At 47.7% G+C, this 18,112-nt stretch overlaps 1 protein-coding gene across 2 annotated transcripts in view; it reads right to left on the bottom strand.

Annotated features, from left to right (window-relative positions):
- Rilpl1 (Rab interacting lysosomal protein like 1) overlaps positions 1-18,112 on the bottom strand; it is a 45,740-nt gene that overhangs the window by 893 nt on the left and 26,735 nt on the right. Inside the window, exons 5-7 of one of the 2 annotated variants that reach the window (XM_017799722.2) lie at positions 15,648-15,820; positions 13,532-13,624; positions 3,193-4,348 (exon numbers count right to left, since the gene is read on the bottom strand). In XM_017799722.2, coding sequence (XP_017655211.1) covers positions 4,228-4,348; positions 13,532-13,624; positions 15,648-15,820 — 387 coding nt within the window. In that variant the 3' untranslated portion in view covers positions 3,193-4,227. Of the gene's footprint in view, positions 1-3,192; positions 4,349-13,531; positions 13,625-15,647; positions 15,821-18,112 lie in introns of those variants that run through there. The other variant, XM_008839290.3, reaches the window with a different exon arrangement.

Genomic DNA, 18,112 nt, shown 5'->3' with positions numbered 1-18,112 from the left:
CTCTCTCTCTCTCTCTCTCTCTCTCTCTCTCTCTCTCTCTCCTCTCTCATGCTAGAGATCCAGTCATGGTGCTGGGAATGCAGTCAGTGGTATCCTAGAAAGCATTGGGTCTTCTATGTCATTTACTCACGGAACCTTAGCAATCACACAGCGTGAGCAGAGTGCATGTATGTGACCTGTGAAGACCTTCCACCTGGCTACTACTGAGGTATCAATCCTTAAGGCCAGTGGAAACAAACAAACAAACAAAAAAACTCAGGGCCTCACACAGGCCAAGCAAGGGCTCCACTGATCAGCTATACCCTCAGCTCAGGAATCTTTTTTTTTTTTTCCTCATTTTTTGAGATAGGGTCTTAATGTAGCCCAGGCTTGCCTCCAAACTAATTATATAGCTGAGGATAACCTTGACTGAGCCTCCTGCCTCCACCTCCCTATTGCTGGGATTACAGAAGTATGTCACTACACCAGCTTATGCAGTGTTGGGGATCAAACAAGGGTCTTGTGCATGCTAGGCAAGCACTCTCTCCACTGAGCCCCATCCCCAACTTGGAAGTATCTTTAATGAGCCTAATGATGCTGAGAAAGAACCCGAAAGCTGTCTGGAACATAATCTTCAGGTAAACCGATGCCAAATATGTGTGTGTGTGTGTGTTATATGCAATGCCATGGCACTTGTGTGCTGGTCAGAGGACAACTTGTGGGAATTGCTTCTCTCCTGCTGTGCAGGTCCTGGACATTGAACTCAGGTCATCAGGTTTGGAAGTAAGCACCTTTACTTGCGGGCCCTCCTAATTTAAGTAGTTATGTATTATGTAATGTCAATCAGAATGTATATAAGCAGCACATTGGAGCCCAGACCTAAGCTGTTAACTGCTTAGGGTGAGACTAAGGGACGTGTTTAAGAAATACATGGTTCAGGGGGCTGGAGAGATGGCTCAGCTGTTAAGAGCACTGACTGCTCTTGCAGAGGGCCTGGGTTTGATTCCCAGCACCCACATGGCGGCTACAAACCGTCCTTAACTCCAGTTCCAGGGGAATCCGAATTCCTCTTCTGACCTCTGTGGCACTGCACGACACGGGTGCACTCACATACATGCAGGCAATACACTCACACATAAAACAAAAATAATAAAATATTTTTTAAAAAATACATGATTCAGGGGCTGGGGAGATGGCTCAGCGGTTAAGAGCAATGGTTGCTCTTGCAGAGGGCCCAGGTTCAATTCCCAGCACCCACATGGTGGCTAACAGCTGTCCTTAACTCCAGTTCCAGGGGAATTAAACACTCTCTTCTGACCTTCTCGGGTATTGCATGACATGGGTGCACTTACATACATGCAGGCAATACACCCATACATATAAAATAATAAACATTAAAAGAAATACATGATTCAAACCAACATGTACTATGTGACACATGGCAAAATTACCAAATTAGAACACCGAAAGCAGAGCAGGTGAGTGGAACATGGGAGGCATCAATTTAGAATTCATGCTGAACCAGCTATAGTGTCACACAAGCAGACCAAGAGGTCTATCTTTATTCATGAACCTGCATAGAACCCAGGGCCCTCATCCATGCTAGGCAAAGGCTCTACTACTGAGCCACACTCCCAGCCCTTCAATCCTAGTCTTACAAGGGCTTGCCAAATTGCCCAAGTTGGCCTCTAATTTGTGATCCTCCTGCCTTAACCTCCTGAGTCAAGGATTATGTGTGTCCCAGCACATCCGGCTCCATGGGTTCTTCCTAAGCCTCCATAATGGCTCCTTCACCTTTACTGGCTCTAGTGATGGTCCTATTGTTACCAAGTTCTTTCTCTTAAATTTTGGCTTCTGAACTTGGGAAGAGATTAAATAGCTACCTGTGTTTCCCAGGGGCAAGCACAGGAACACGGTCACTGACATATCACATCTTCAGGTAAACTATTTTTAGTGTCTTCTTAAAAGTTTTTTGATTTGTTGGCAGTTGCTTGCAGTGCATCCATCACAAAGCATTGCAGCCTGCCCAATTTCTAAGTTTCTTGGAAAAGCTTAACTTTTATTTAAATTATTTTTTATTTAGGAAATTAGACTGGCCTCAATCTCACAATGGTCTGTCTGCTTCTGCTTCTTAAATGTCTGGATTAAAGGTGTGAGCCACTATGCCTGGCCCTTCCCTTTGTTTTGACCTTGCTATGTAGATTAGGCTAGCCTTCAGCTCAGAAATCTGACTGCATTTGCCTCCCATCTCCCAAGCCACTATGCCCGGCTTCCTTTTCTTTTTACCTGTTTTTCTTTAAGATACACTTTCCCAAACACTCTCTCTCTCTCTCTCTCTCTCTCTCTCTCTCTCTTTTTTTTTCACACACACACACACACACACACACACACACCCTGCTTAGGCCATGCAGCTGCTTGAGGCTTGCTTGTTCTCTTTCTTTGAGACAGGGCCTCCCTATAGCCCCAACTGGGCCTGGAACTTGCTATGTAGACCAGGCTCTGCTTACCTCTGCCTCCCAAGTGCTGGGATTAAACGCTTGTGTCACCATGCCAGGTTCTGATTTTCTTTTTAATATTTTATTATTTTTATTTCTTTTATGTGTATGAGTGTATTGCCTGCATGTATGTGAGTGCACCCATGTCGTACAATGCCATGGAGGTCAGAAGAGGGCTTCAGATTCCCCTGGAACTGGAGTTAAGGTCCGATCGTAGCCGCCATGTGGGTGCTGGGAATCGAACCCAGGTCCTCTACAAGAGCAGTCAGTGCTCTTAACGGCTGAGCCATCTCTCCAGCCCCATAGGCTCTGCTTTTTAAAAACATCTGCTGGGTGTGGTGGTGTACACCCTTGATCCCAGCACTCAGGAGGCAGAAGCAGGCGATCTTTGTGAGTTCCAGGCCAGCCTGGTCTATATAGTAAGTTCCAGGACAGCTGGGGCTACAGGGAGACCCTATCTCAAAAAGACCAAAAATAAAAAAATAAAAACATCCATCCAGCCGGGCGTGGTGGTGCACACCTGTAGTCCCAGCACTTAGGAGGCAGAAGCAGGCAGATCTCTGTGAGTTCAAGGCCAGCCTGGTCTACATAGTGAGTTCCAGGACAGCTGGGGCTACAGGGAGACCCTGCTTCAAAAAGACAAAAAAAACCCAAAACATCCATCCATCCATCCATCCACCCACCTACCTACCAACATACCAACCAACCCATCTATTTGTGTATGTGTGTGAGTGCACAAGTGTCCCACAACAAATGTGTGGAAATCAGAGGACAACTTGAAAGAGTCCGGTTGTCTCCTACCACATTGGTCCTGGAGATCTAGCTTAGGTTGTCAGGTACTTGGTGGCAAGTACCTATACCTGCTGAGCCATCTTGCCAGCCTCCTGTATCTTGTTTGCTGCCACTGCCATGCCATCACCTCTCTGCATTCTGTCTTGCAGCAGGAGAGCTGGGATTACAGACAGGTGCTGCCATATCCAGCTTTACAAGGGTTCTGGAGATCTGAACTCTGTTCTCACATGCTCCCATTGCATGGGAAGTGCCTTACCCACTGGGACAGCTCCCTAGCCCCAGGAGCTCTGTTCTAACCACATGAAGATGATGTTACTCATATAGTCCTTTCTACCAGGAACATAACATTCTTTCATCCTCAAGCCAAGTTTACCTGGGGAAATTCTCCCTGGCACAGAAGGGCATACGTGAGCTGGTGAATGAGTGAAGGTTCACACTGGGTTAGGCGAGGGCTCTTTCCACAAGGCAGTTGGGGAGTTAGCTGGCCCAAACCACTCTGTTATGTATGGCCTTGGCCTGACTTAGGTAAGCAGGAAGTCATTTGGGACCTCAGGCAGTGGGAACACAGATCTTGGCTCCCCCCTCTGTTCCCCTTTCAATACCAAATCAAACAGTTGCCAAGACAAAGCTGTTTAGGAAGCTTCAGGCACAGAGACTGAAAACAGTGTTAGTGTCACTCTGGAATCCCAAGGGGTATGGTTACTGACCCGTCACTTAAAGGACCTTCTTTACTGGATCATGGACAAGGTGGTTTTTAGAGAGAAAACAAAAAAGACAAAAAGAATTATCTGTGACAGAGTGGGAAATTCCAGGCTGCAGTGGTGAAGGTCTAGAGTAACAGTGGCATGTCTGAAATCACAATCCACACCCACTTCAGATGCCAACATGAGGGTGACAGGCATGCAACTGAAGTGGCCAGAAGGGACAGGCTGGCAGCAGCCACAGCAGCCAAAGGTACAGCTCAAACAAAACCCCAAACACAGACAGTGCCTACGAGGGACACGAGTTGTCGCACAGGCTGCAGCGTGGGGTCGTCAAGGATCAATCCAGCTGCCACCATGGGCATGATGGCTGTAAAAAGCCTGCTTCCAGAAGCAGACAGAGAAAATAAAGAGAGAGCAGCATGACCAAGAAGCCCCCACCACATGACCCCACTGGAGGCTGTGTCCACAGTGAGTGCGATGGGCTGAGATGTGTCCCCCATCTCCCAAATCCGTATGCTGAGGTTCCTCAATATGTGAGCCATGTAGAAACAGGGTCCTATGGTGGGCACAGTGGAGGAAGTGGGGGGGGGGGGGGAACTCAGATAACTCAGAAGGACTGTGACCTTACAAATAGGAAACCATTTGGACACAGACTTGTGTACAGGGGAAACCTTGTCCCAATGGAGGCAGAGATGGGGGGACACACTTTTATAGGCTAAGGATGGCCAAGTTTATCAACCCCTAGAGGAGAAGCAGCCTAGGACAGCCTCCTTCAAGGAATGGGTCCTGCCAACAGATACTCCTGACCCCAGAATTGTGTGTGTGTGTGTGTGTGTGTGTGTGTGTGTGTGTATGAGACAGGGTCTCATTATGTAGCCCTGGCTGGCTTGGAACTCACTATATAGACCAGGCTGGACTTGAACTAAGAGATCTGCCTGCCTCTGTCTACCAAGTGTGATTAAAGGTGTGTGAACCCCACACCCAGCTTTTTTTCTTCCTCCTCCCCCTCCTCTTTTTAAAAAATTTATTTAAAGGTGGTGCACACCTTTAATCCCAGCACTTGGGAGGCAGAGGCAGGAGAATCTCTGTGAGTTCCAGACCAGCCTGGTCTACATAGTGAGTTCCAGGACAGCTGGTGCTACAGGGAAACCCTGTCTCAAAAAAAAAAATTATTTTTATGTGGATGAGTGTTTTGCCTACATGTAAGTGCACCCTTGCTGTGTCTTGCAATATTTGTGGAGACCAGAAGAGGGCATTGGATGCCCTGGAACTGGAATTACAGACAGTTGTTAGCTGCCATGTGGGTGCTGGGAACCAAACTCAGGTGATCTGCATGAGCAGCCAACACTTAATCATCTCTCCATCTTCTTTTTCATCTTTTTTGATACTGGGGATGAAACCCTGGGCCTTGTGTATTCTGAACAGTGAGGTATGTTCCCAGCTCTTTTTTTCTTTTTTTTTTTTTTTTGAGGAGGGGGATGGGGATAAAACATGGTCTCATGTATCCCAAGCTGGCCTCAAACTTATTATGTAGCTAAGAATGACTTTTGAACTTCTGATCTTCCCTTCACCTCCCCAAGTGCTAGGGTTATATATCACCACACACATTTCATGTGGTTCTGGGATTAAACCCAGGGTTTTGTGCACGTTAGGTAAGCACTTTACCAACTGAGCTACAGTCACAGCCACCAGCCTGTTTAAAGAAAATTTACTTTGAGACAGGGTCTTAATAGGCTGCCCAGGCTGATTTTGAACTCTTGATTCTCCTGCCTCAGCTTCCCATCACTATCCCCAGCTGACCCTGGACCTCTGGTCCTAAAGCCATGAAACAATAGAAATGTTAAGCCCTCCCAGTCTGTGGCATTTTGTTGAAGCCAACCAAGACTCACAAAGGAAGTGACAATCCTGAACAGAGTGGCCTCCACTCCAGGGCTGAAAAGGTAGGTGTTAGGTGAAGGGAAAAAGTGCAGTTATCCCACACAGCTGCAGGCTCCTGCCCAGGGAGTGAGCAGAGCCAACCAGAGGCAATCAGGACAGTGACCAAAACACATCAAGAGTAGATGGCCATGTGTCCCTCTTCTGGGCAGTGGGAATGAAGATGGGCCCCTCTCCCTTCCCTTTTTTTTTTTTTTTTTTTTTTTTTTTTTTTTTTTTTTTTTTGGAGACAGGGTCACCCTGTAGCCCCAACTAGCCTGGAACTTGCTATGTATACCAGGCTGGCCTTGAACTCACAGAGATCTACCTGCTTCTGCCTCTCGAGTGCTGGGATTAAAGGTGGGTACCACTACCTGTTGAATTTTTACTGTATTTATTTTATTTTGCCTGCATGTGTGTAAATACACCCATGTTATACAATGTCCACAGAGGCCAGAAGAGGGTGTCAGAGCCCCTGGAACTGGAGTTAAGGATAGTTGTTGGCTGTCATGTGGGTACTGGGACCTGAACCTGGGTCTTCTGTAAGAACAGCTAATGCTCTTTTACTGCTAAGCCATCTCTCCAGCTCTCAAGTATTCTTTTTTTTTTTTTTTTTCTTTTTGAGACAGGGTTTCCCTGTAGCCCCAGCTGTCCTGGAACTCACTATGTAGACCAGGCTGGCCTCAAACTCAGAGATCCACCTGCCTCTGCCTCCCAAGTGCTGGGATTAAAGGCGTGTGCCACCACGCCCAGCTTTTTTTTTTTTAAACTGGCTGAGAAAAGACATAAATCAGACATAAGGTCCTCCCCCCCAACCAACCCAAGGTTGCGGGTGGGGAGGACCTTATGTTTGTCTGGACCACCCATGTGCCCTTCACAGAGGAGCTGGGAGCCACAGTCCACTTGGAGAGCTGTTCATGATGACTCTGAGAGGTACTTTCTGCTAAGTGAGCAGGCCAGGCTGCCAGGCACGGGAGGTTTTGGGGAACTCTAAACAACACCCCTAGGTACCCACTTTTCCAAGGATACCTGTGCTGGATAGCTTTAGTTGTCAACTTGACACATACCTGGGTAGAGAACCTCAAGTGAGATATTTCTTCCATTGGAATGGTCTGTGGCCACATCTGTGGGGCATTTTCTTGATTATTGAGTGATGTGGGAAGGCCCAGCCCACTATGAACAGTGCCACCCTCGGCAGGTGGTTTTGTGTTGTATAAGAAAGCAGGGTGAGCAGGAACCCAAGGAGCAAGACAGTCATAGTAGTATTTCTCCATGGTCTGTGCTCCAGGTTTCTGTCCTGAGTTCTTGCCTTGGTTTCCCTTAATGAAGGACTGTGAGCTATAAGCCAAATAAACCCTTTCCTCTCCAAGTTGGTTTGGTAAGTGTTTTTGTTTTTTTTTTAAAGTAAAATAGTGGGCCACCGCGACTGCCAAGGGTCTCACTTTCAGTGCCAAGTTGGCAGCTTAAAGTCTGGTAAGTGTTTTGTATCACAGTAATAGAAAGTAACTAAGACAATACCTGTGCTGGATAGCTTTAGTGTCAACTTGACACACCTGGGTTAAGGGAGCCTCAATTGGGGAATTACTTCCATTGGACTGGCCTGTGGCCATGTCTGTGGGGCATATTTTTGATTGTTGTGTGATGTGGGAGCTCCCAGCCCACTCTGGGTGGTGCCACTCCTGTGCAGGTAGGCCTGTGTTGTATAAGAAAGCAGAGTGAGCAAGGGCCAGAGGAGCAAGTCAGTAAGCAGGTCCTGCCTCCAGGTTTCTACCGAGTTCCTACCTTGGACTCCCTGATGAACTATGACTGGGAGATGTAAGCCAAATAAACCCTTTCCTCCACAAGTTGGTATTGGTCAGAGTATTTTGTCACAGCAATGGAGAAACAAACTAGGACAATACCCAAATAGAATCCTCCCATCTGAGACATCATTGTCCCAAAGCAGGTGGCCTCAGACACCTATATGGATCCTTTGCCCACCTGCAAATGCAGGGGTCATGCCTATGGCAGGAGGACCTGGGTCACCTGGAGTGTCCCAGCTGACTGTCTCTGGTCCCACTAATGGCAGTTCCTTCCTGAATTACTTCTTCCGGATCTCCTACCACTTCTGGAGGTGTAACTGGCCTAACAGAAATGAGACGTGTGTCAAGATCTGACTCTCAGACTATTCAAACAATGGACCCCCTCAAAACAGGAATTTCCCCAGGAAGGGAATATTTGTCTCAAGAAAGATTTACAACTTGTCAAACCACCTTAACAGGATAAGACTGAAGCCCAGACAATGATGGATCAATGGAGGACAGGGCCACACCCTGACCAAGACTGCTGAGATGTGCACATCCCTTGCCCTTTATTCAAACCATTCCCTTATTTCAGAACCCTGGAAGGTCAATTTGGGAAGGTGTTGCTGAATCTTTCCAATGTGGTGACACTGAATACATTTTTTTCTGCTTTTCATGATTAATTTGGCTCTTAAATTGGCTTATTAAGGACAGCAGCTGAACTTGGCTGGTTGGGGCACAGGCTGTGATCCTCAAGTCTGGTAACAGGGACAGCCATTCTCAAGACTGTTAGAACTGAAAGTCTATGTCTTAGGTACAGTGTAGCTGGTTTTAACTGCTCTATCGCTGGCATTTCTGGAATACTAAAAGCAAATGAAGTGCTAACTTTTGGCATTTCATGGGCGGCTTTGAAGAAACTATTTCTGGCTGAATTGAGAAGAGGTGGGGGCAGAAGGCCAGGGACAGAACACATTGACATCTGTGCAGTTCCAGACAGGGGCAGAGCCTGCTCACAAGGCCAACCTTTCCGGTCTCTAGGGCCAGCTGCAGCCTTCCTGTCTCCCTCCAACCCCTCATTCCTGCCAGGCAGAGAGTCACCCTGTGCATGCCTGGGACCAACTGCGATATAGGGACCACTCAAAGGGGATGCTGGTGTTTGGTGTTTGCTGGGGACAAGGCTGAAGTTACTTGAGGCTCCCTTGTGACCTCTCAGCCGTGCCAAATGGTCCTCTTAGGCCAGTGGCCGCACAGTCACAAGCTATTCCTGGACCATCTTCAGGCACTCTGTTTTGACTGGCAGCGGGACTTTCTGGTTCCCTGTTGTGTCCAGCCCAGAAATGTCGAGTGTGATGTCTGGGACTCAGAGTGCATTTGAGAGATAAGGGACTTGGGCCATCAACCACCAGCTGGGACATGGGAAAGGGAGAGAGGAGAAAAGGTGGGAAGGGACTTTATGCAGACAAAAGATTCAGTTCAGAGGCCCGGCTTTGAGTCATTCCAGCTGTATAGCTCTTAATGGAGTCTGTGGCATCCCTGAGCCTCAGTTTCCTATCTGAGAAATGGGGATAATTATCCCAGCTCTGTGACTCAGACCTAACTTAAGTGTGGTAAAGCCCCTTCAACTAACTGTTCCTGGTGGTTACTTAACTATTAGGTGGTGGTGTCAGCTGGGAGCCCCTAGGGGCATAGCACTTCAAGATGAGCACTATTTAAGTAGGACAGACAGAGAGAAACAGACAGAGCAAAGGGTGCTCAGCTGTGGGAACCATGTCAGTTAGGATCCGAAGATGCAGCCGTGCCTGGGCTCCTCCCAGCCTCACAGGCCAAGGATCCCAGTCAGCTCCAAGGACAAAGGCGATCAGTGTCCTGCCTATGCTGGTCAAAAGCCCTTTGTGCCCACTGGCTGCCCTATCATCCTGTAGAGGGCCAGGTCCCACAGAACTGGCCACCTGCTCGGCATAACACGGATGGGCAGCGTGGTCTTACTCTGTCTTTGTCTCTCTGGAGCTGATTCTCCAGCCTGGGTTAGAGAACCAGACCTTGCCAAGCTAAAGAGGAAAGGGGCTTTGGAAATGGAATAATCTGGAAAGGAGGTGCAGACACTGAATCCTAGTCAGGCATGGAAGTAGGACCACTGTCCTGTGGATTTTACCCTGTTTGAGCCTGGGGAAAAAACTTAAAAAATTATTATTGTGTGTGTATGATGGAGGTGGGTGTAGCATGTATATGGGAGTCAGAGAACAACTCTGGGAGTGAGTTCTTTCCTTCTATTTTTATGTGGGTTCCAGGGATTGAACTGAGGTCCTCAGGCTTGTGCAACAAGTGCTTTATCTGCTAAGCCATCTTGCTGACCTATTTTTGTTGTTTTGTTTTGAGACCGGGCCCCTCAGTAGCCCTAGCTGGTCTGGAACTTGCTATGTAGATGAGGCTGGCCTTGATCTGCCTCTACCTCCCGAGTGCTGGGATTAAAGGCATGCTCCACTATGCTGGGCTCCGTTTTCTCTGACAAAAGGTTCTACACAGTTAAGGCTGGCCTCCAACTCACAATCCTCCCCGTCAGCTTTCACATAGTATGCCCTACCACACCTGGCTAAAAAGTCAACTGCTTAAAAATTTTTTTTTTTTAAAAAACAGGGACTCATGTCTGGCCTCCAACTCACTATGCAACTGAGGATGACCTTGAATTATGAATCTTCCTGCCTCCAAATCCCAAGTGTTGGGATTACAGGTGTGCACCACCGTGCTCAGTTTCAAAAAGCCAATTCTTAATGACCTGTTCAGAGGAAAGGGGCTGGGACAGAATACTAAAAATCAAGAAGACCCCAGCTGTGACAGTTCTTAGAACGACAGGCGCCCACAGGTGCTGGAGGCTCAGATCACTTCCCGAGAAGGTGCAAGAAGGGTCTGTTTTTTTTTCTGTTTTTTTGTTTGTTTTCTTCAAACAGGGTTTTGCTATGTACCTAGGCTGGCCTGGAACTCTCTATGTAGACCAGGCTGGCCTCAAACCCAAGATATCTGCCTGCCTCTGCCTCCTAAGTGCTGGGATAAAGATGTGAGCCATCATGCCCCTGGCCTCGGTCTGGTTCTTAAGAAGCTGAGAATGGAGACTTCCGAGTGCAAAGCACGGGTACCCTGGTTCTGTACTTCCTGCAGCTCAGGTGGGAAGGGCTGGGTCCATGAGGCTTCTAGAAATTTCTACACAACTAAACCCAAAAGCTGGAGCCATCAAAACATACAAGACTGACTTTTCTGTGGTCCTCACCTGAGTGGGGCTGACAGGTGAATCCAAGTTTAAGCCAAGCCGACCTCCTGTCTCACTGGGCCCTGGATGAGACTCTTAGCAAGGGTAAGAGTTTTCGTGGTTACTGAGTAGCTACAGGATCTAGACTGAAGGGCCTCCTTACCCCCAAGAGGAAGCTCAATGGGACAGTCATCCTTCTGCCTGGCACTCAGATCTTGGCCTATGAGAGCTGAGTAGAGCTAAAACTACTTAAAACTTCAGGGATGAGAGCTGGTTGTGGTGGCAAACGCCTGTGATCTCAGCACATGGGAGGTAGAGGCAGGAGTACCACAAGTTCAAGACCAGTCTGTGTTAATGTCAAGTTTAAGGTTAGCCTGGGCTACATAGTGAAACCCTGTCTATGACACAAATCTGACAACCAGCATACTACTCAGATTGGTTTAGGAATGATCACATGTCCCAGCAAAGCTAGTGAGAGTTAACTGCAACTTCTTGGCAAGAAAATCTCAAGAGTTTCAGACAGAAGAAAAAGGAATCACTGTTGTTTGTCTGTAGTTTTTTTTTTTTTTAAGTTATTTGTTATTTATTTATTTATTTATTTATTTTGGTCTTTTTGAGACAGGTCTCCCTATAGCCCCAGCTATGTAGACCAGGCTGGCCTTGAACTCACAGAGATCCTCCTGCTTGTCTCCCACATGCTGGGATTAAAGGTGTGCACCATTCATTCATTCATTCGTCTTTTTGAGGCATGGTCTCCCTGTAGCCACAGCTGGCCTGGAACTCGATATGTAGACCAGGCTGGCCTCGAACTCACAGAGATCCGCCTGCTTCTGCCTCCCGAGTGCTGGAATTAAAGATGTGCGTCACCATGCCCAGCTTATTTATTATCTTATGTGTATGAATGTATTGTCTGCACATATGTAAGTGCACCCATGCCGTGCAATGCCCCTCGGAGGTTAGAAGAGGGTGTCAGGGGGCTAGAGAGATGGCTCAGTGGTTAAGAACAATGGTTGTTCTTGCAGAAGACCCAGGTTCGAATCCCAGCACCCACATGGCAGCTAACAACTGTCCATAACTCCAGTCCCAGGGAATCCGACAGCCTCTTCTGACCTCTGCAGGCATTGCATGACACAGGTGCACTTACCTACATGCAGGCAATACACGCATACACATAAAACAAAAATAATTTTAAAAAATTAAATTAAAAAAAGAAGAGGGTTTCAGATTCCTTGGAACTAGGGTTATGGATGGCTGTTAACTACCATGTGGATGCTGGGATTCAAATCTGGGTCCTCTGCAAGAGCAGTCTGTGCTCTTAACTGCTGAGCCATCTCTCTAGCCCGTTTTTTTTTTAGAAAAAAAAAAAAGAGACGGTCTCATTCTGTAGTTTAGGCTAGCCTCAAACTCATGGCAATCCTTCTGCCTCAGCCTGCCAAGTGCTGGGATCACAGGTGTGAACCCTCACATCTAGAGAAAACAGAATCCTGAGCTGACAGCTGCCACCTGGGTCTGCAAGAGCACATCTGGGAGTGGAGCCCACAGATAGGAAACTAAGTCAAGGGCAGAGGAAACAGGGCTGGAGGCACAGCCTGGACAGTTCTGTACTTAAGCACTTCCAGTTACTTGAGTGGAGTCTGGTTGGCAGACAGAAGCCCATGAACTAACCTGTGGTGAGAGTGGTGCTGGGAAATCGAAGAAGCTTTTCTGATTCTGTGCTTCATCCCTCAAGGTGTTTCTCTCAAATCATAACTGGGGACCACATCCCTTCCAAATCCATCAGGAAGCTGCTGTCTGTCTGCTCCCTGGGGCCCACTGTATGAATGTAGTGCCACTTCCCAAAGAAGCGGGTCTCACAAATAAGCCTGGGTTCCACCAACTGAGAACCAGCTCCACATGTCCCAGTGTCCCTGGAGTTCAAAGGATGGGATTATGGGTAATACTCTACTTCCCCTCCGACCCCACCCCCACAGATATATCTGCTTTCTCAAAGTCTCTTTGGATTTGGAGAGATGCCTGGGGCCTCTTCTGTTAAAGTCAGAAGGTCCAGGGCCAGTGCATACATAATGTATTCAGTGGATAAATAACTATAGAATGTATACATGGGGCAAACCTGTACCACCCTGGCTTTTTTTTTTTTTTTTTTTTTTTCCTAAGAAAGGTCTCCAATAGTTGAAGTTTGGCTTTGAACTCCTGATCCTCCTGCCTCTACCTCCGGAGTGCTGCGATTACAGGCATGGGCCACCAGACCCATTGACTTGTAGCTGGAGTTTTCAAGTTCTGAAAATGTACAAATCTACTCTTACTCCAATTTACTTACTGTGCCAAGCCTGGAGCCACACCCCAACCAACTGGCACACTCAAGCAAGCTCCTGAACACCAGCCACAGGTCTCAGCGTCCCCAACCCTCCAGGTGCTCCCCAAATCCCTGACTAGATACGACAGAAAGAACTGGCAGCCCAGGCAGGGAGATGAACTGAGAGGTGGGGCCAGGCCACGGTGGTGGGAGCAGTTCATTTTAGCAGCTGGGATTAGCAACAAGCCTGAGGACAAGTGCCCAGGAGCTGAAGTCAGAGGTTGAAGGAACTGGATGAGTCACACCTCAGCTCCATTAAGTGCAACACTTACAGTCGCTTGATCCCAGACTCCGGCTGAGGGGATGTTCTTGAGTGTGTGATGGGTGGAGGTTGGGGTATTCGACTTTCCTCTTCCATTTCTTCACTGGAAAAATTGGAGAGGCATGACAAAAATTCAGTAAGAACTGGAACATTATAGAAGAGTACTATCTGATGGTTTGATAGGGTGCAAAATTTAGGGATGGGGAATATTAGGCTCAGAAATATGGCAACAGGGGTCTCTACTCAAACTCTTTGCCTGAGGGGCTAGGCTAGCTCTGAGGACAGCTTACGTAGTTGTCTATGGTTCCAGTAGGCAATTGGGAAGAATTTAGGAAGGAGACTTGGATATCTTGCTCCCTGTTTTGTTTCTTGAGATTTACTTTGTTTTTATTTATGTGTATGCCCGTGTCTCTGTGTGCTTACGTGCATGCAAGTGTAGTACAATGGAGGCCAGAAAAGGGTGTTGGATCCCCTAGAGTTACAGGCAGTTGTGCTGGGATTCGAACTTGGTCCTCTCCAAGAGCAGCAAGTGCTCTTAACCACTGAATCATTTCTCCAGCAGCTCCTTCCCTGTTTTTTTGAGACAAGTTCTCATATACCCTAGACTGGCCTCAAATTTTTATTTGTCGCTGAGGATGACTTGAACTTCTGATCCTGCTTCCATTACTGGAGTGCTGGGATTACAAGTGTGCACTACCATGCCTGGTCCTTTTTACTTTTTGCTCTGCAGGACTTCAAGTCCTCCACCCTCCTGTTTCAGCCTCCCAAGCACTGAGATGACAAGAGTATGCCATTCCAGTTCACTCTGATTTCAGCTAGACAGACCCACCCCGGTTTCCTGTCCTCACAGAACGCTGATATCATTCATCAAACGAAGTACCTGAGGGGCTGGAGAGATGGCTCAGCGGGTAAGAGCACTGACTGCTCTTGCAGAGGACCTGGGTCTGATTCCCAGCACCCACACAGTGGCTACGACTGTCCTTAACGCCAGTTCCAGGGGAATCCGAAGCCCTCTTCTGACCTCTGTGGCATTGTACAACATGGGTTCACTCACATACAATGTAGGCAATACCCTCATACACATAAAAAAAATATTAAAAAACAAAGTAGCTGAACTTGACCCAATCTGGAAGGCATGCTCTGGTCCAGTGATGCCTCCTCCATGAAGCCTTCCTCCTTCATCCTGTCACCAGAGCCACGTTTGAACATCCAGGCACTCTCTGCACAAGTGTGTCAATAGAAGACAGGTGACCGGTCTTGTGATTTCTGTGCATCTTGTAGTCTCCATTAGCACACCTGGCCTTCCTCTGACTTTCCCTTCATCTAATATTTCTCTTTAAATTTATTTTATATTTTTATTGAGACAAGGTCTACTATGTAGCATTGGCTGGCCTGGAACTCAGAGATCCACCTGCCTCTGCCTCCCAAGTGCTGAAACTAAAGGCATGCACTACCTCGTCTAGCCCCACCTTTAACTATTTAATTTTTTGGTGTGTTTTGCCTGCATGTATGTATGTGAACCATGTCACGCCTGGTGCCCACTGAAGCCAGAAGAGGGTGTCAAATCCCCTGAAACTGGAGTTACAAGTGGTTGTAAGCTGCCATGTGGGTGCTGAGAACTAAACCCAGGTCCTGTGCAAGAATACCTGGTGCTCTTAATGGCTGAGCCACCTCTCCAACTTTGGCTCACATCCTTTTTTTGAGAAAAGGTCTCTCAATGAGCCTGTAGCTCACTAATTCAGCTAGACTGGCTGGCCAGCACCTCCAGAGATTTATTTGCCTGTCTCAGGGGCTGGAGTTACAAGTGTACACCACTGCACTTGGCTTTTTACCTGGGTGCTGGGATCTAAACTCGGGTCTTTGTGCTTTATTGACTATGCCACCTGCCCAGCCCCCAAGACATTTTTTTTGGGCAATGCACTTGGCAGCAAAATGTCAATGGAGTGTTCTAATGCTGTGACCCTCATTTCACCTAGAGGAATGTTCGAATCCCCACTGAAAGATACTCATGTGCTTGATTTGGGGTTCAGTACCAGACCTCGAAGGCACCATCAGCCCACCAGAGGTTATTTGTATTAGGGATGGAACCCAGGGCCTCTGGCACCCAGCCATGCCAGCCCTCTCACCTCTTGTAGTAGGCCAGCTCCTCTTGCAGCAAGAACACTTTGGACTTAAGCTCGTTCCTCTCATGCAGCACGTCACGCAGCTCCTGCAGTGTGAAGCGCGGGCGGTTCGGGTCTTTGAGGTCCAAGGCTGCCTTCTCAGCTTCTGAGATGCATTCCTCTCCACCAGGCTGTGTCTGGAGGAGGCAGAGATAATGCTAAGGAACTCCCAGCAGCCCCAGTGGCACCCACTCCACATCCTGGGCAGCTATACTGCACCAAGAGGGAGCTGGAATTTTCCACCTCCCTAGGATAAGCAGCCTGCTTGGGGCACTATTTTAAGTATTCTTGGGTGGTGGCCTCCTGCTCACCTTTTATACAGTTTCTCTCTGGAGTGGAAGCCGGCCACCACCTGTTTACCTTCAATAGCCAGCCTGCCTGGACTCCCACCCCACTCAGATTTCTATTATGAATAGGCAGAGGCGTTGGCAGTGAAACAGCTCTGCGCCTCCAACTGCCGCCCTCTGCAATCTGTTGCTCTTCCTTTTTTAGCTCCCCCTCTCTTATTCTCACTTAGACCTTTGCTAATCTGGTCAAACTGGGTAGAATCACAGCCTAGACTCAATTCTTGGTTCCTTTTTCATTTGATAAGAAGTCATATTCACTTTCTATGACAGGTATTCTGATCAAGCCCCTCCCTTCCCAGAAGCTCCTGGCATCCTGCCCTGCGTTCAGTGCCTGGCAGAGGGGCACACTTTGGCATCTATCCTTAATGCAAGTTACACAGATGGATCTGACTATCATTCTGAGACACTTGCCCTGAGTCAAACTCTAGCTCACTCCCCACCTCCTTCCAGAGCCCAGGAGTCTTTAAAGAGCTTGTGGTAACAACACAGTTGATCATTTTAGCCCTTTTGTACTATATCGGGGTAAGATGGAATATGATTGCAGTCTTAGCACTTGGGAGGCTGTGAGGCAAGAAGACTGCCTGGAGTTCAAGGTCAGCCTGGGGTACATGGTGAATCTGAGGCCAGCCCGGGCTACACAGTGAGTTCTAGGCCAGCCTGGGCCACACACATAGTCTGAGGCCAGGCTGGGTTACATAGTGTGAGACCTTGCCTCGAAAAACTATATAAAAAAAAATAGTCTTGGGGCTGGAGAGATGGCTCAGCGGTTAAGAGCACTGACTGCTCTTGCAGAGGACCAGGGTTTGATTCCCAGCACCCACATGGTGGCTATGAACCATCCTTAACTACAGTTCCAGGGAAATCTGAAGCCCTCTTCTGACCTCCGAAGCATTGCACAATATGGGTGTACTCACATACATGCAGGCAATACACTCATAAAATAAAAATAATAAAAAAGTTTCATTCAGTGGCACTTAATACATTTGTACCTCTAATTCTAGAACATTCTCAGCACCCAAAGGAAAGCCCCATACTCATTAAGCAATCGCCTGTAGCTATTCCCTCCCTCATCCCTGACCCATGTGCTGAAGCCTGCTCTTGGTCTCTGTGGACTTGCCATTCTAGACATTTCCTATAGTGGAGTCAGATGAGACGCGCCTAGTTCATCTGCCTCTTTCATTCTGCATCTGTTCCATGCACACTGCCAGAACTTCACCCTTTCTATGGCTTGGTAATATGGTAAGGCAGGCATGCATGGTCTACCCCTCCAGTTGATGGACACATAGGTAGCTTCCTCAGTCTGACTGTGAATCCCAACGTCCAAGCCCCCAGTTGGATAACTATCTCCCATCCTTAAATACACTCAGTTGTAGATGGCTGTACCTCACCATGGCTATCTTTAACTTTCTTTTCTATGCCAAATTGTTGCCCACAGTGGTTGTACTATTTTACATTCCAATCAGCCATGCCCTTGGGTCCCAATTTGTCCACATTCTGTGCAATGCTTGTTTACTATTTCTCTACCTATTTGGGAGGGTAACATGTGTACCACAGTGAGTATGTAAAGGTCAGAGGACAACTTCTAGGAGTCAGTTCTTTCCACTATGTGGGTCTGGGGTATGGAACTCAGGTCATCAGTCTTGGCAGCAAGCACCTTTACCTAATGAGCCATCTCACCAGCTCATTATTTTCTTTTATGGGGGAGACAGAGTCTCACTCTGTAGCCCATGCTGGCCTGGAACTCATGTCAATCCTCCTGCCTCAACCTCTTGGGTGCTGGGATGATGACAGGAGATGGTGACACACCATCTTTCTCTTCCTTCCCCTTTCCTTACTTGGTGCTTGGCCTGTGCTCACACAAGGGATACCACTGCGCTCTACACCCAGGGTATTTTACTTGTGTGTGTGTGTCTTACTGAGACAGGGTCTTCCTGTAGCCTCAGTTGGCCTGGAACTCACTATGTAGAGGAGTCTGGCCTTAATCTCATAGAGATCTGCCTGCCCCTGCTTCCTGAGTGCTGGGATTAAAGGCATGTGCCACCATATCAGGCTCTCATTTTACTTTTTTTAAAAAAATGTTTT

Source organism: Nannospalax galili, unplaced genomic scaffold (assembly GCF_000622305.1).
Source record: "Nannospalax galili isolate Female #2095 unplaced genomic scaffold, S.galili_v1.0 scaffold218, whole genome shotgun sequence".
NCBI lineage: Eukaryota > Metazoa > Chordata > Mammalia > Rodentia > Spalacidae > Nannospalax > Nannospalax galili.
The sequence above is the reverse complement of the archived record's forward strand: the minus strand, read 5'-3'. Positions and strand labels throughout refer to the sequence as shown.